The sequence below is a fragment of the Poecilia latipinna genome, unplaced genomic scaffold (genome assembly GCF_001443285.1).
Source record: "Poecilia latipinna isolate Pla-1442-1.1 unplaced genomic scaffold, P_latipinna-1.0 Scaffold17, whole genome shotgun sequence".
Lineage (NCBI taxonomy): Eukaryota > Metazoa > Chordata > Actinopteri > Cyprinodontiformes > Poeciliidae > Poecilia > Poecilia latipinna.
The window spans coordinates 352,673-364,019 of record NW_015112633.1 but is presented as its reverse complement, the minus strand read 5'-3'; the positions used below and the strand labels follow the sequence as shown (position 1 = coordinate 364,019).

At 35.8% G+C, this 11,347-nt stretch overlaps 1 protein-coding gene across 3 annotated transcripts in view; it reads right to left on the bottom strand.

Moving 5' to 3' along the window:
* The window catches only part of pard3bb (par-3 family cell polarity regulator beta b), a 241,538-nt gene extending 237,591 nt beyond the window's left edge, over positions 1 to 3,947 (bottom strand). For all 3 annotated transcript variants that reach the window (XM_015034281.1, XM_015034263.1, XM_015034257.1), the window contains exon 1: positions 2,876 to 3,947. In XM_015034281.1, the coding sequence (XP_014889767.1) occupies positions 2,876 to 2,992 (117 nt within the window). In that variant the 5' untranslated portion in view covers positions 2,993 to 3,947. The remainder of the gene's footprint in view (positions 1 to 2,875) is intronic.
* Positions 3,948 to 11,347: the final 7,400 nt, after the last annotated feature.

The following is an 11,347-nucleotide window of genomic DNA, read 5'->3' as shown; positions in this document are numbered from 1 at the left end:
TCCAGTATTCAAAGTATTCCTGTAAATACTTGAAAGCCATCAACCAATAACATGCACAAATGAATGAAAAAAAAATTAGAACTTAATTGTTACTAAATGTAAGTTATAACATCATAAGGAAAATATAAAGTAAAGACTTTTTGAAAAGCAACATTGAAATATCAAATTTAGGACTTTTTACTACCATATGGATCCTCGTTCACGCCAGTATGTACATTAGCTAGACTGGCGCAATGATGGACTCAGACCTGAACTTTCAGAGCCACATAAATACAGTTACAAAGTTGGCCTTCTATCACCTGAAGAACATTTTTAGGCTGAAATGATTAATGTCCCAAAACAGCCGAAACTCTGAGTTCCTATAAGTCAAGGCTAAAACCCCACCTATTTAGAGTTGCCTCTACTTAGTAACTGGAACACTGATCAACATAATTGAAGTGTATTTGCTTGATCATTTTGACTTTGAAATCACTGTTTTGGAAAAATGTGTTATAGAAATAAACTTAACTTGACTACTAATTATACGGTGCACAAGTACAACCAAGTACACCACGTTTTCATTAGCACGTGGTGTACGTGCTAATGAAAACGTACAACACGTTTTCATTAGCACCCTCCCTCGCAAAGTTTGAAGGGCACACACACTGTACACTACAAAAAAGCTCTTGTCACAGGAAGTTTAATGCCATGACAGGTTCAGTGTCCACTATAATCAATAATGACTAATCGTTAACACTTTGTGAGCTTATAGAAAGCGAATATGAGCTACACAAATCTCCATCCATTTGTTATCAGTTTGCAAAACCAGTTGGTTTGCAGATGTAAAAAAAGAAAGCCTTCCTAGTTCTATATGGAACTGAGCCATTTCATTAAAGGGGAAGTGCACAAAGAGGAAGCACAGTTTACCTGAAGGGGAAACAAAGCTTTTAGCTGTGTGTGCACAGCGCTGTGGAAGGTGGAGAAGAGATGTACTGGTGTGAAAGATAAGAATGATAAATGAGAGCTGTGTGGGCTGAGAGGGTGGTATATGGATAGCAGATTAAAAGGCAAAAAAGGTGCAGAGAGCACAAAAAAGAGGAAAATGAGGGCATCTCTCCAGCCAAAGTTTCCCACATACACACACTGCTTCGACACATCTCTCCTTCAATCAAAACTGAGCCTATCTATCCATAAGGCTGCTGTGCTTTTTGAATAATGGACCCAATATGAAGCAAGTCACTGAGATGATTTGGTTGTCTGATGGAGGTCACGGGGTTCCTGCCCTGAGAGCAGTGCAGGGAATCAACAGCAGTCATAAAGGAATCACAAGACGGAGTCATTTGCATTTTACACTCACAACTAAATTGGAAATGACTCGTGTCTGCTCCTGTCTGGGCCATCCCGATTCATATCAGATACGCTTTTAATTTTTTATACAGCAGTTATGGAGAACCGGACCTCCCTGGCTTTGTCTAATTTCCCAAGACTTAGGGCTCTGAAAATCTTATGGTTCTTTAATGATATAAAAATGAAAGAGCTTTTGGATGATTTTCTTGTGTCTTTGGGGACATCAAATGTTATGAAAGTACTTTTTCATAAAAACGGATCTTAGCTTTCTTCTGTCATTCTTCATGGAAATCTTTGCATATTATTACAAAATAATAAAATAATGAATAATCTGTCTAGCTGATGGCTGAAAAGTCTGACCGTCAGAAAGAAAAAGCAAAAATTGTTCATGGTTTTGTTCATTTTCACAAACACACTGATCCATCTGGTACCCTTGGCAAAGTTGCTAACACAGCTGCCTTTTAAACACTGAAGACACATACCAACAATTTGAAAACATATCGTTTTAAAACTCATAAACTCTTCCGTCTTCCTAACTCTACGACTAAAATTTAATAAGTTGAGTTTCCTCTAACTCTGTTGAATAGAGTACTGAAAGAGTACTGACACTGACAGTCAGCTGGGATGTTATTAAAAAATTCACATAATGGTGATTATTATCGCAAAAAAAATTCAGTGTCAATATTTTCTTTTCCCTTCTTTCTTTTTTAAGTAGACTTCACGTTTTGTGAGCTTTAGCAACCTGCACATAGCAATCTGTGTCAGGTGTGAATGTCTACCTCAGTGGGATTTTTTTAATAGGCTAACTAACTGAACAACTATCATACAAAACAATCCTTTACAGCATTAACACACACTGACAACAAAATCCACACCTTTGTTATGCCTATCCTGAATGTTTAATGCTTTTGACATGCAGCCAAAAGCAGTAAGCACATGCAGGTTATAACATGTACAAGCATGGAGAGAAATGTGTTTCTGGCACCATTAAAAGGGAGTGTTCAGAAATGCACACATCTATAGTGGATAAATAAAAATAAGCCTGAACTGTTTGAAAGGTGTCCCATACAAACTTTGTTTAGTGTTCTTATTTTCTTTTTACTGTTTTGCTAATATGCTACCATATAAAGCTTTTGCAAAGTAGTTAAAAAGGTTCATAGTTTTGAATGAGTGAAAACGTTTTTCATTCACATTTTTTTTTTTCATTATAAATAGTTCCATCACCTACAAATACCTACAAATTTTCAAGATACAAACACTCTATTCAACTGAATAAAATGTGCATTCAGAAGTTCACGATTTGGAAATATTTCTGGTTGGACAGTCAAGTTTGGGAAATGAAAAGTGTCATCCACCATTAATACATTTTTAAAACAACACTTCACCTTATACAACTTATACTACAGCTTTAAAATGCTGTGTGGTAATACAGTCATGAGAAACCATGGTACTTGTACTCAATATTATCATACAATTATGATCTCATACCGGCCCAAGTCAAAGCATCACATTTGTCAGAAATGGAGATCGTAAAAGTACTATTAATTACCTGCTCCAGTAGTTTCCTGTATCTCTGGGTGGCTTGCTGGATAAGATCCCTCACAGTCCATCCATCCTTGCAGGGCACAACTACACCTGTCTGTCCAAAAGTTACTGTCACCTTCATCCTGACACACTCAGCTTTATCCGAGATAGTGTAACAGACAAAAAGGAGGTAGGTTCCAAATTGCAAAGTGCACCACAAACAGGTTTAGGGTTGTGATTATAGGCTCAGAAAAACTAAAAAAATAGTTGGCAGAAAAACAGGAGTGGCACTGGGCTGCTTTTGTGTAGCTGCACAGATAAATCCACAGAACTCAGAGCAACTTCTTTAAAAAGTTTCCAAAGTAAAATGTCATAGTGATTTAACAGGCAGCAGTCAGCACATAACTGCAGTTTTAATCACCATGCAGTGGTCATCTCGGTGGACACCTTCTCCCCTCATCTCTCCTCAAGTCTTGCAGATGCTGCTGTTCAGTTAGGTCAAAGCATAAACTAAGTTTAATGAAACGTAAAAGTGCTGCGATCATTTCATGATCGGAGCTCATAAACGAGTGGTGTGTCGCGTTATTATTCCTCTTTGCGACTTTACCAGGTTCTGATAAAAAAACAAAAAAACAAGCTAGCTGATTAGCCTGATACTAAACCCTGGCCCCGGCTATCATAGCAAGCTGACGATGAACGCTTTCACATTTAGACAATTTTTTTATACTCACGCGTCTTTTTCTACAACTGAGCTTACTCCGAATCGCTTTGGTGAATACAAAAAGTTTCGCATCGCGCTCAGCAAGCAGCTCCTGTGCTAGCTAACGTTAGCCACCTTAGCTGAACTTTGGAGGAGGGAGGGATGCAGTCGCTCGGGCATCATTCCAGAAGTTTTCCTCTCGTTTCGACTCAGCCGTTCGCATCTACTTTATCGTCCACAGATACACAAGGAAGCGCGGAAGTTATTAACCCGTCCAGTGACAGGCTGCGAGTGAGTTGAACCAGCGAAGAAAGAGAACTTTACTGAGTTGGAAAAGTTTTGGGATTCCTCCACAGCCCCGTCCGTTCCTGACCAGTTCCTGACCAGTTACTCAGCCGCTTGTTGCTGTCACTTTCTTAAAGGGATAGCGCCCCAATAATAAAGCACATACTGTAAAGCAGCGAAACATCAAAGAACCCAATATGTTTTAGTAACTTACTTATGTTGCAAAAACTGTTTAGCATGATGTAGTAACCCCTTCTACTGCTGTTCTAATACTTTCTAAAGTTAGTACAGCTTGTATGCAGCTTTGAAGAAAGTAGAGTTGAAGTATAAAAAATTAACTATGTCAAAATGCCTTTATTTACAGACTTTATTCCAGTTCCATTATTAACAATATTAATAAAAGACTATTTATGCATAAAAAAAACATTGAAGCACTCATTTGTTTAGATGATGTCCTTTGTTTTCCTTTTATACATTAAAATGTAGATTTATTGTTCAACACGACTGAGTTGCTGTTTTCTTGTAATTCAACAAGAACCTAGATTACAAAAAGCATTCATACCAATTGACTTTTCCCACACTTTATCTTGTTACAGCTACAAATTTTAATGTAGTTTTGGGATTACTAAGATGGGTCATCTAACTTTTAGATAGGGAGTGCATAATCAGGCTCTCACTGGTCTAGCCATTGGTGGGAACACTAATTAAGGTGATACATCTTAGAAATTATGTTTTGAATAATCTGTAGTCAAATTCCTTTGCAAATACAGCTGACGCTGTTACTAACTATACGTAGTTACACTGAATCTATAACATATCTTTATTTTTTGTTTGTTTGTTTGTGTTTTGTTTTTGCCTTTATTTATACAGGTTGCTTCATTATGATCCAAAATCTTATTTACAAGAGAGATTTGTTTTATTCAGTAAGATCATTTTTCCCCCTTACAAATTACAGGCTGTTGCAAAGTCCACAAACCTTATATTGAATCTTTTGTTTAATCAGTGCATTACATGTACTGATATTGCAATAAACTGGCAATATGGCTTGACTCTCTGCTTCAGCTTCAAAATTGAGGCAAGTAAGTATGATTTTTCTTTTTTTTTTAAATTCCAGACAAAAAGTTTTATATTTTTCCATCTAAATTTGATTACTGCATTCTACAGCCCATATTTTTCTCTAAAAATGTACATATTAGGCAGAATCAGTCATCTCAGATGTAAACAAGAATCTATTGCAATAATGTAAACTACAACACTTCTATTTAACAAGTGTTGAAAAGTTAACCAGACATTCCAGTCACTGGCACCGTTTCAAATGCTGGAGCTGTATTTACAAAACATCCTGGCTTTTCACTGTTTGGTTCATCTTCAAAGGAGGGAATCCCTCCCTGAGAGGAGGAGTTCGACTTTGTAATTAGTAGCTGAACTGCCTGCATGTGTAGATCTGCTAATTCATTTGAGCTAGGTTTAGTTTCTGGGTCACTGAATTGCATTGCTACTAATGAACCCCAGGGGAGAGGGAGCATTGTGCATGTAAGACTTTTTTCTTTTCTTTTTTTTTTTTTTGCTCTTTTTTTATCTTCTGTGATAAAGTTTTAAAGTTAGAAGTATGCATGAATTATGATCTAGCTAATGATTTTTAATTAACTCAGAAGTTGGGGAGGAACATTAGCTTTTTATCAATACACAGCATAGGATGTGTTTACAATATTTGTTTATGCTGGGAATAATTTATTTAGATCACTTATCATTATATTATTAATGCAACTGCTGAAACACTGAGCGAACGATACATGAACTGCCAAAAAACCATAAATATTTTTACAATGCAATACTGAAGGAAAATGTAGGAAACACCCATCACGGCCATGAAAATCATTAAGTTAGGGCTTTAAAATATTTGATTAAACCGTTCTTTTTTTGATCATACAAATAGTTCCAGTGTATTAAAATCAGGTCCTCCAGTTAAAATTCACTATAGATTCTTCTTCCAATCTCACACAGTGGAAATTATTCATATAGGCTTAAACACAAACTGCCACACCCATTTTGATTAAATGCCCCCTGGCAAGTTTATTTGAATAGCACCATCCATGCAAAACTCTATTCAAAGTGCTTAATGGGAATTCAAAAGACAGTGAAACAAACCCTAAGTATGATGCTGCCACTTTGAATGTCTCAGTTTTATTTTTCCAAACATTTTTGTTTTTGTTATCTCCAGATAGGTGGACTACCGGGTCAGTGTTCACCAGATCTTCTAACAATCAAATAATTGTAAAGAACTTTGTTTCTTAAACAGACCTGTTGTTTGAAGAAATATACGCACGGTAAATTTAAGCTTCATAAAACATGACATCTTATTTGTCTTTGCATCAAGGAATGACACCCCCATCCCAAACACAAAATGGTTTAGCCATCAACAAAACTTCTGTTAACAGAGTTTAAAGTGGAGAGAAAGGACAATAAGCAGCCTTGGTTCGTCCTCCGTTCTGCATCAGGCAGCCTCCATCACTTTGATATACAGAAACACGTCTCAAAGCTGCAGGTGCAACTTCTGCAGTTAGTCCTCTCTCATCTCTATGTCCTCTGCTCTAATGGTGCTAACACAGCAGTTTCTGCCAGGGACCTGTTGTGTATCTTTGCTAGTGGAAGTAATAAATAGAAAACGTCCAATAGGTAACGTTTGGAGGCTGTTAAATGTTAATGGCTGTGCTGTTTTGTAACTCGCTCAGGATTGATGTTAGTACATGGCATGTATTCACTGGCTGTAAATGAACTGAAGAGGTGAGAGGCTATAAATTAAATGAAGATGCAGCTGTGGACCCTCAGCTGCTGAAGGAAGGTTCAGCTCACTTATGCTATATCATTTGGAGCTTAAACCTAATCAAACAAAACCCTAAAACACAAAGAAATAACAATATTTATGGGAAGCCACAAGTGTCACAGTTCAATGCTCTAAAACGTTCCCAAACTATTAATGGATGTGTCATTTTTTTAAGTAAACTGGAGATGTATGCATCAAATTAATGAATTTATGTCTTAAATAAATAAATGTATTTTTTTATTATTTTATAAAAAATATTTTTTTCTTCATGGTCATGTGCTGTAGAATATCATAATGTAGACTCAAAAAGCATGATGTCAAAGATCAACTTCATCAGAGACATTTAGTTAGATATTATTGAAGAGCATGTATACATCTGACCCTTCACATTAAATACAATAGAAAAATATATGTGAAATTGTACCGACAGTCCACCATCATTCCAATGTTTGGGCCAAAGTAGAGAAGCCCCTCTCTACAAATAAAATGTTGAAACAGAAAATATCACCAGCAAAGGAATAAACAATCAAAAATAAATAATACACATTCAAAATCATTTTTTATTCAAAGGAAAACAAAGCAATTAAAGTGGTGTACAATAGAAATCATGATAAAATTTTAAAATAGATAATATATATAGCATTGACCATAGTGCTATTGATCAGAGCAAAGAGAAGAGAAGCAGAGGGATCTTTAACTACCAAAAAATTGACTCCAAATCTGGGGATCCTTATTTTGCTTTTCTTTTTAATTGGCACAGTTGTGTTCAAACCCTGCCCATTTGATCCATCTGGCAGTTGGTTCCCCCTCATTACCCCATATGGTAAAACCCTAACCTCAGCAGTGTTCTGTGTCATGCGTCCTACATTATGAGCTGTTAGGACACCACTGTGAACATGCTAGAAATTGAACGCTCCCCTGCTGTTAGGACAGGTGCATTCACTCCCTGGCTAAGAAATCATTACGTTAATACAAGATGGAGTGGGGGAGCACAGGGCATTGGGGGGAAACAGTACTGTATACATCAATGTTTAAATATTCCTAATGGGACCCATGATGTGGATTTTACACCAGATGTTGGCAACAACCTAGTGGATCCAACATACAAATAAATTAGGATTGTGATTTTAATGTGTTGATTTTTATTAATTAATTAACTAAATGTACCTGTGTTGACTCTTTGTGAATGACTCCAGTTTTCATCCTGCATCTTCGCCACAAGAGGCTGCAGCCTCCAGCAATAACTAAAGGGAGAAAATTAGTAAATAAAAAATAGCTTTGGCTTGCTTTTAGTCAAACATTAGAGTAATATTTTGTGAATAGTTTGTATCCTACAGATAAACCTTTAACAACATTTTAGCTGTTGAGAAGTCTATACAATACCTTGATAGAGTTTTAATATGCCTTGGACCTTTTTACATTTAGTCACTATCAAAAAAATAGAAATTATTTGAGATTTTGTGTGACAGACCAACACAAAATAGAACATACTGTAATTGTAAAAAGGAAAGTGGCTTTTTATTAACTCTCATTTACTCTGACACCCCTAATTGAAATCTACATAATAGACAACTATTCAATCGCATAAAGTCTTAGTAGATTACAATAATGTTTGTTGTTGTGACATGACAAAATGTGAAAAAATTAATGGCAGATGAATATTTTTGCAAATAACTGTAGATATAGATGGCCAAAAAATAGATAACATAATTTAGGGGTCATATACAACACAAAGTGAAAGAATATCAGTAGAGGTTTTAGAAAATTTATAAATTCTTTGATCTGTCCTAAAGCACTGGAGCCAGTTTCATTAAACAGGTGATGAATAAGGAAAGAACCAGGATACTACACTAAAAACTGATTTCATTGAGAGGACAGGAGCAGCTACTTCATAAATCCACATATAAAGGTGTAATTCAGAAATCTAATCAACATCAGTCACAGTCAAGCCTTTGCTTTAGCACACAGAGCCTGAACAGTCCAGCGGCTTCAGGATTTGTAGCATGTCGGAGCTTTAAATCTGATGTTTGTTGTGACATTACCTTGCTCGACCAGCAGTAACAATGAATTGTAATGACTGTAATGACCCCTTCTTAGTAGATGAAAGGAGGCAGGGTGGTCAACCACAGCAAAGCAAGAAGGTTCAGGTTTTTAGAGGGAGATTGGTATCAAGTTAGTACATTTCCTTCTGGAAATTATGACTTTTTGTACCAGAAGGGGGAGACAAATCGGCTTCACCACAGGGTTTTTAGAATGCTAACCTAAGAGAGGGGTTTCAGAGTTTCTTAAATTAAGTTGGAAGAGGTTTTACTTGATTCTCTTTCATTTTTTTGTGTATTTCTTTGACATGTAAACTGTAGGTATGACAAGAGCAGTCTGATTCACATTTTAAATTTTAAATAAAAAATTCTGAAACAACTTTTTTGTGAAAGTTTTACTTGTATGCCTGATCAACCAAAAACTAAACACACAATAATGAGAAAGAAAAAAAAAAGGTTTATTAACAGAAGAATGCAATAGTCAAAGACCGTATCTTTTAAAATAAATAATATATACCTTATTATTTATTTATTTTTTGTGTGTCTGGTTTCTGGTTTCAGTGCCCGGGTGCCAAATTTTTACCAATTGTTTTGTGGGTCCTGAATGGCCCAAAAGGGTCAGAGTTTGGACAACTCTGCCTTGGAGAATAAATGGTGGTTTTGTCTACTAACTGAGATAAGTCAGATTTCTTACATATTTTTTTTTATGACACATTGGCGTTATTTTTTTATCCTCCTCTTATGTGACCCCAAAGGCAAAGCAAAACAAAAATAATAATAGTTAAAAAAAAACCTAGGATGAAGTGATATAATTCATTTTGTAAGTAAACTGTAAGATATCGTTTTGTGCTGATCTGTTGTGCTCACACTCATTTAAAGATAAAGTTTCTGACCTGCAAGTATTCTGTGAAACATAAGATTCATTTTTGTGCAAGTAAGATAGCACATTAAATCTCTTCAGCAATAAAAAGGGATAATGTCCTCTTTTCCTTAGAGTAACATTTATTTTTCATTTTGTCCCTTGACATTGCTATGTTGACTGAGGTGAATTTTAAACCTCCAGATCTCACCTATACATGTTAACAAAACGGTAACCTGACTTGGTGCTCAACATATTTTACGTTACTGATAGATTGTTTTCTTGTTTCTTGCAGCCTGGTCTTGCATCTGAATGTGTGTGTGGGTGTTTGTGTGATGGTGGTGTAGATTCTGACAGATCAATAGTTAAACTTGTCAGCAGGGAGATTTCGATCAGCCACACTCCGTCTGTCTATACCCATAAACCCCCAGTCCCCTGTGCACACATGGCCATCGAAATGGTCAAGCCCAACATTCAATTTAATAGTGGAAAGAATAGCATGTTGTCAATAAGCTCCTCCTGTTTCCTACTCCAACATGCACCTACAGAAAATGTTGTATCCATTAATCCACAGAGCACTGCAATGACTTATTTATGATTAATGAAGTGTGATCATTGCTACATATTCTGAGATCTTGCTTCCAAAATTCAAACAATATTTGACTATTTTCAGTCTAACGTTTATTCATTGCATAGACACCGTTGCTGTTTAAAACTCTATTGAAGATATTAATGTCTGTTTCTAGTTTTAAGTCAGTGGGAAGAGAGTTTCAGAGTTTGGGAACCTTAAAGGAGAAACAAGAGTGTCCAAAGAATATTTTAAATTAGGGACAATACAGTCCACACTTGTAAGATCTAAGAGTGCTCTGTCTGATGATGAGAGCCGAAAACAGTGGCGACACATGAGTGCTTGAACAGTTAGAAACTAGTTTCAAAATAATAAAATTGAAAATAAGTAAATAAGTAAAAAATATAAAATCAAGAAGTAAAGTGTTTGTGGCCTTGTTTTAATTGAGAAACAAACTGAGATGGTTTTCTATGGATGGATAGAAAGTGGATGGAAAGAAAAAATGTCACTCAATATCCTTATATCAGGGACTAGTAATGAGTTGTCTGTATGTCAAATATAAATTAAACCTGTGTATTCATTAATAGTAGAAAACATTACATTGTCCTTAGCTTTGTAAATTTCAAGAGTAGATAACATATAAGTAAATTAAATAGGTTGTGTGAGAGTGCTAAAAGGTTACTGCTTTTAGGCTATGTTGTTAACAGGTGGTTATTATGATCAAAATAACTAAAATATGACCTGCATCGATGCACGCAAAAAATGAAAAACAAAGCACATTTTGACTTTGCATCTTTCTTTTTAACTGTGTTTTAAACAAAGACACACACACCTTTGGCTAATAACTCAATTAACACACTGTCACTTCAAAAACTGTAATTCCACATGTCTCTAGGGAGGATAATGAAGCAACAGACGGTAATTGATACTGTATTTGTGGAAAGCTGCTTTAAAAAAAAAACTAATTATGTGTATATAACAAGCAGAGAATTGTTTCGACAGACCCTGAAACCCATTAGTTGTAGAGATGGGGACGTGTGCGTAGGCAGAACTTTCATGTGTATATTCCCGACTCCATTGTTAGGATGGGTTACGCTGAAAACAGAAGCTTAAACATTATGAGTGTAATTACAAAATACAGCTGATCTCAGCTTTGTACATTATTACCACCCAGACATATTTTGTGAAAATGTCCATTGGAAATCACACACACACACACGTA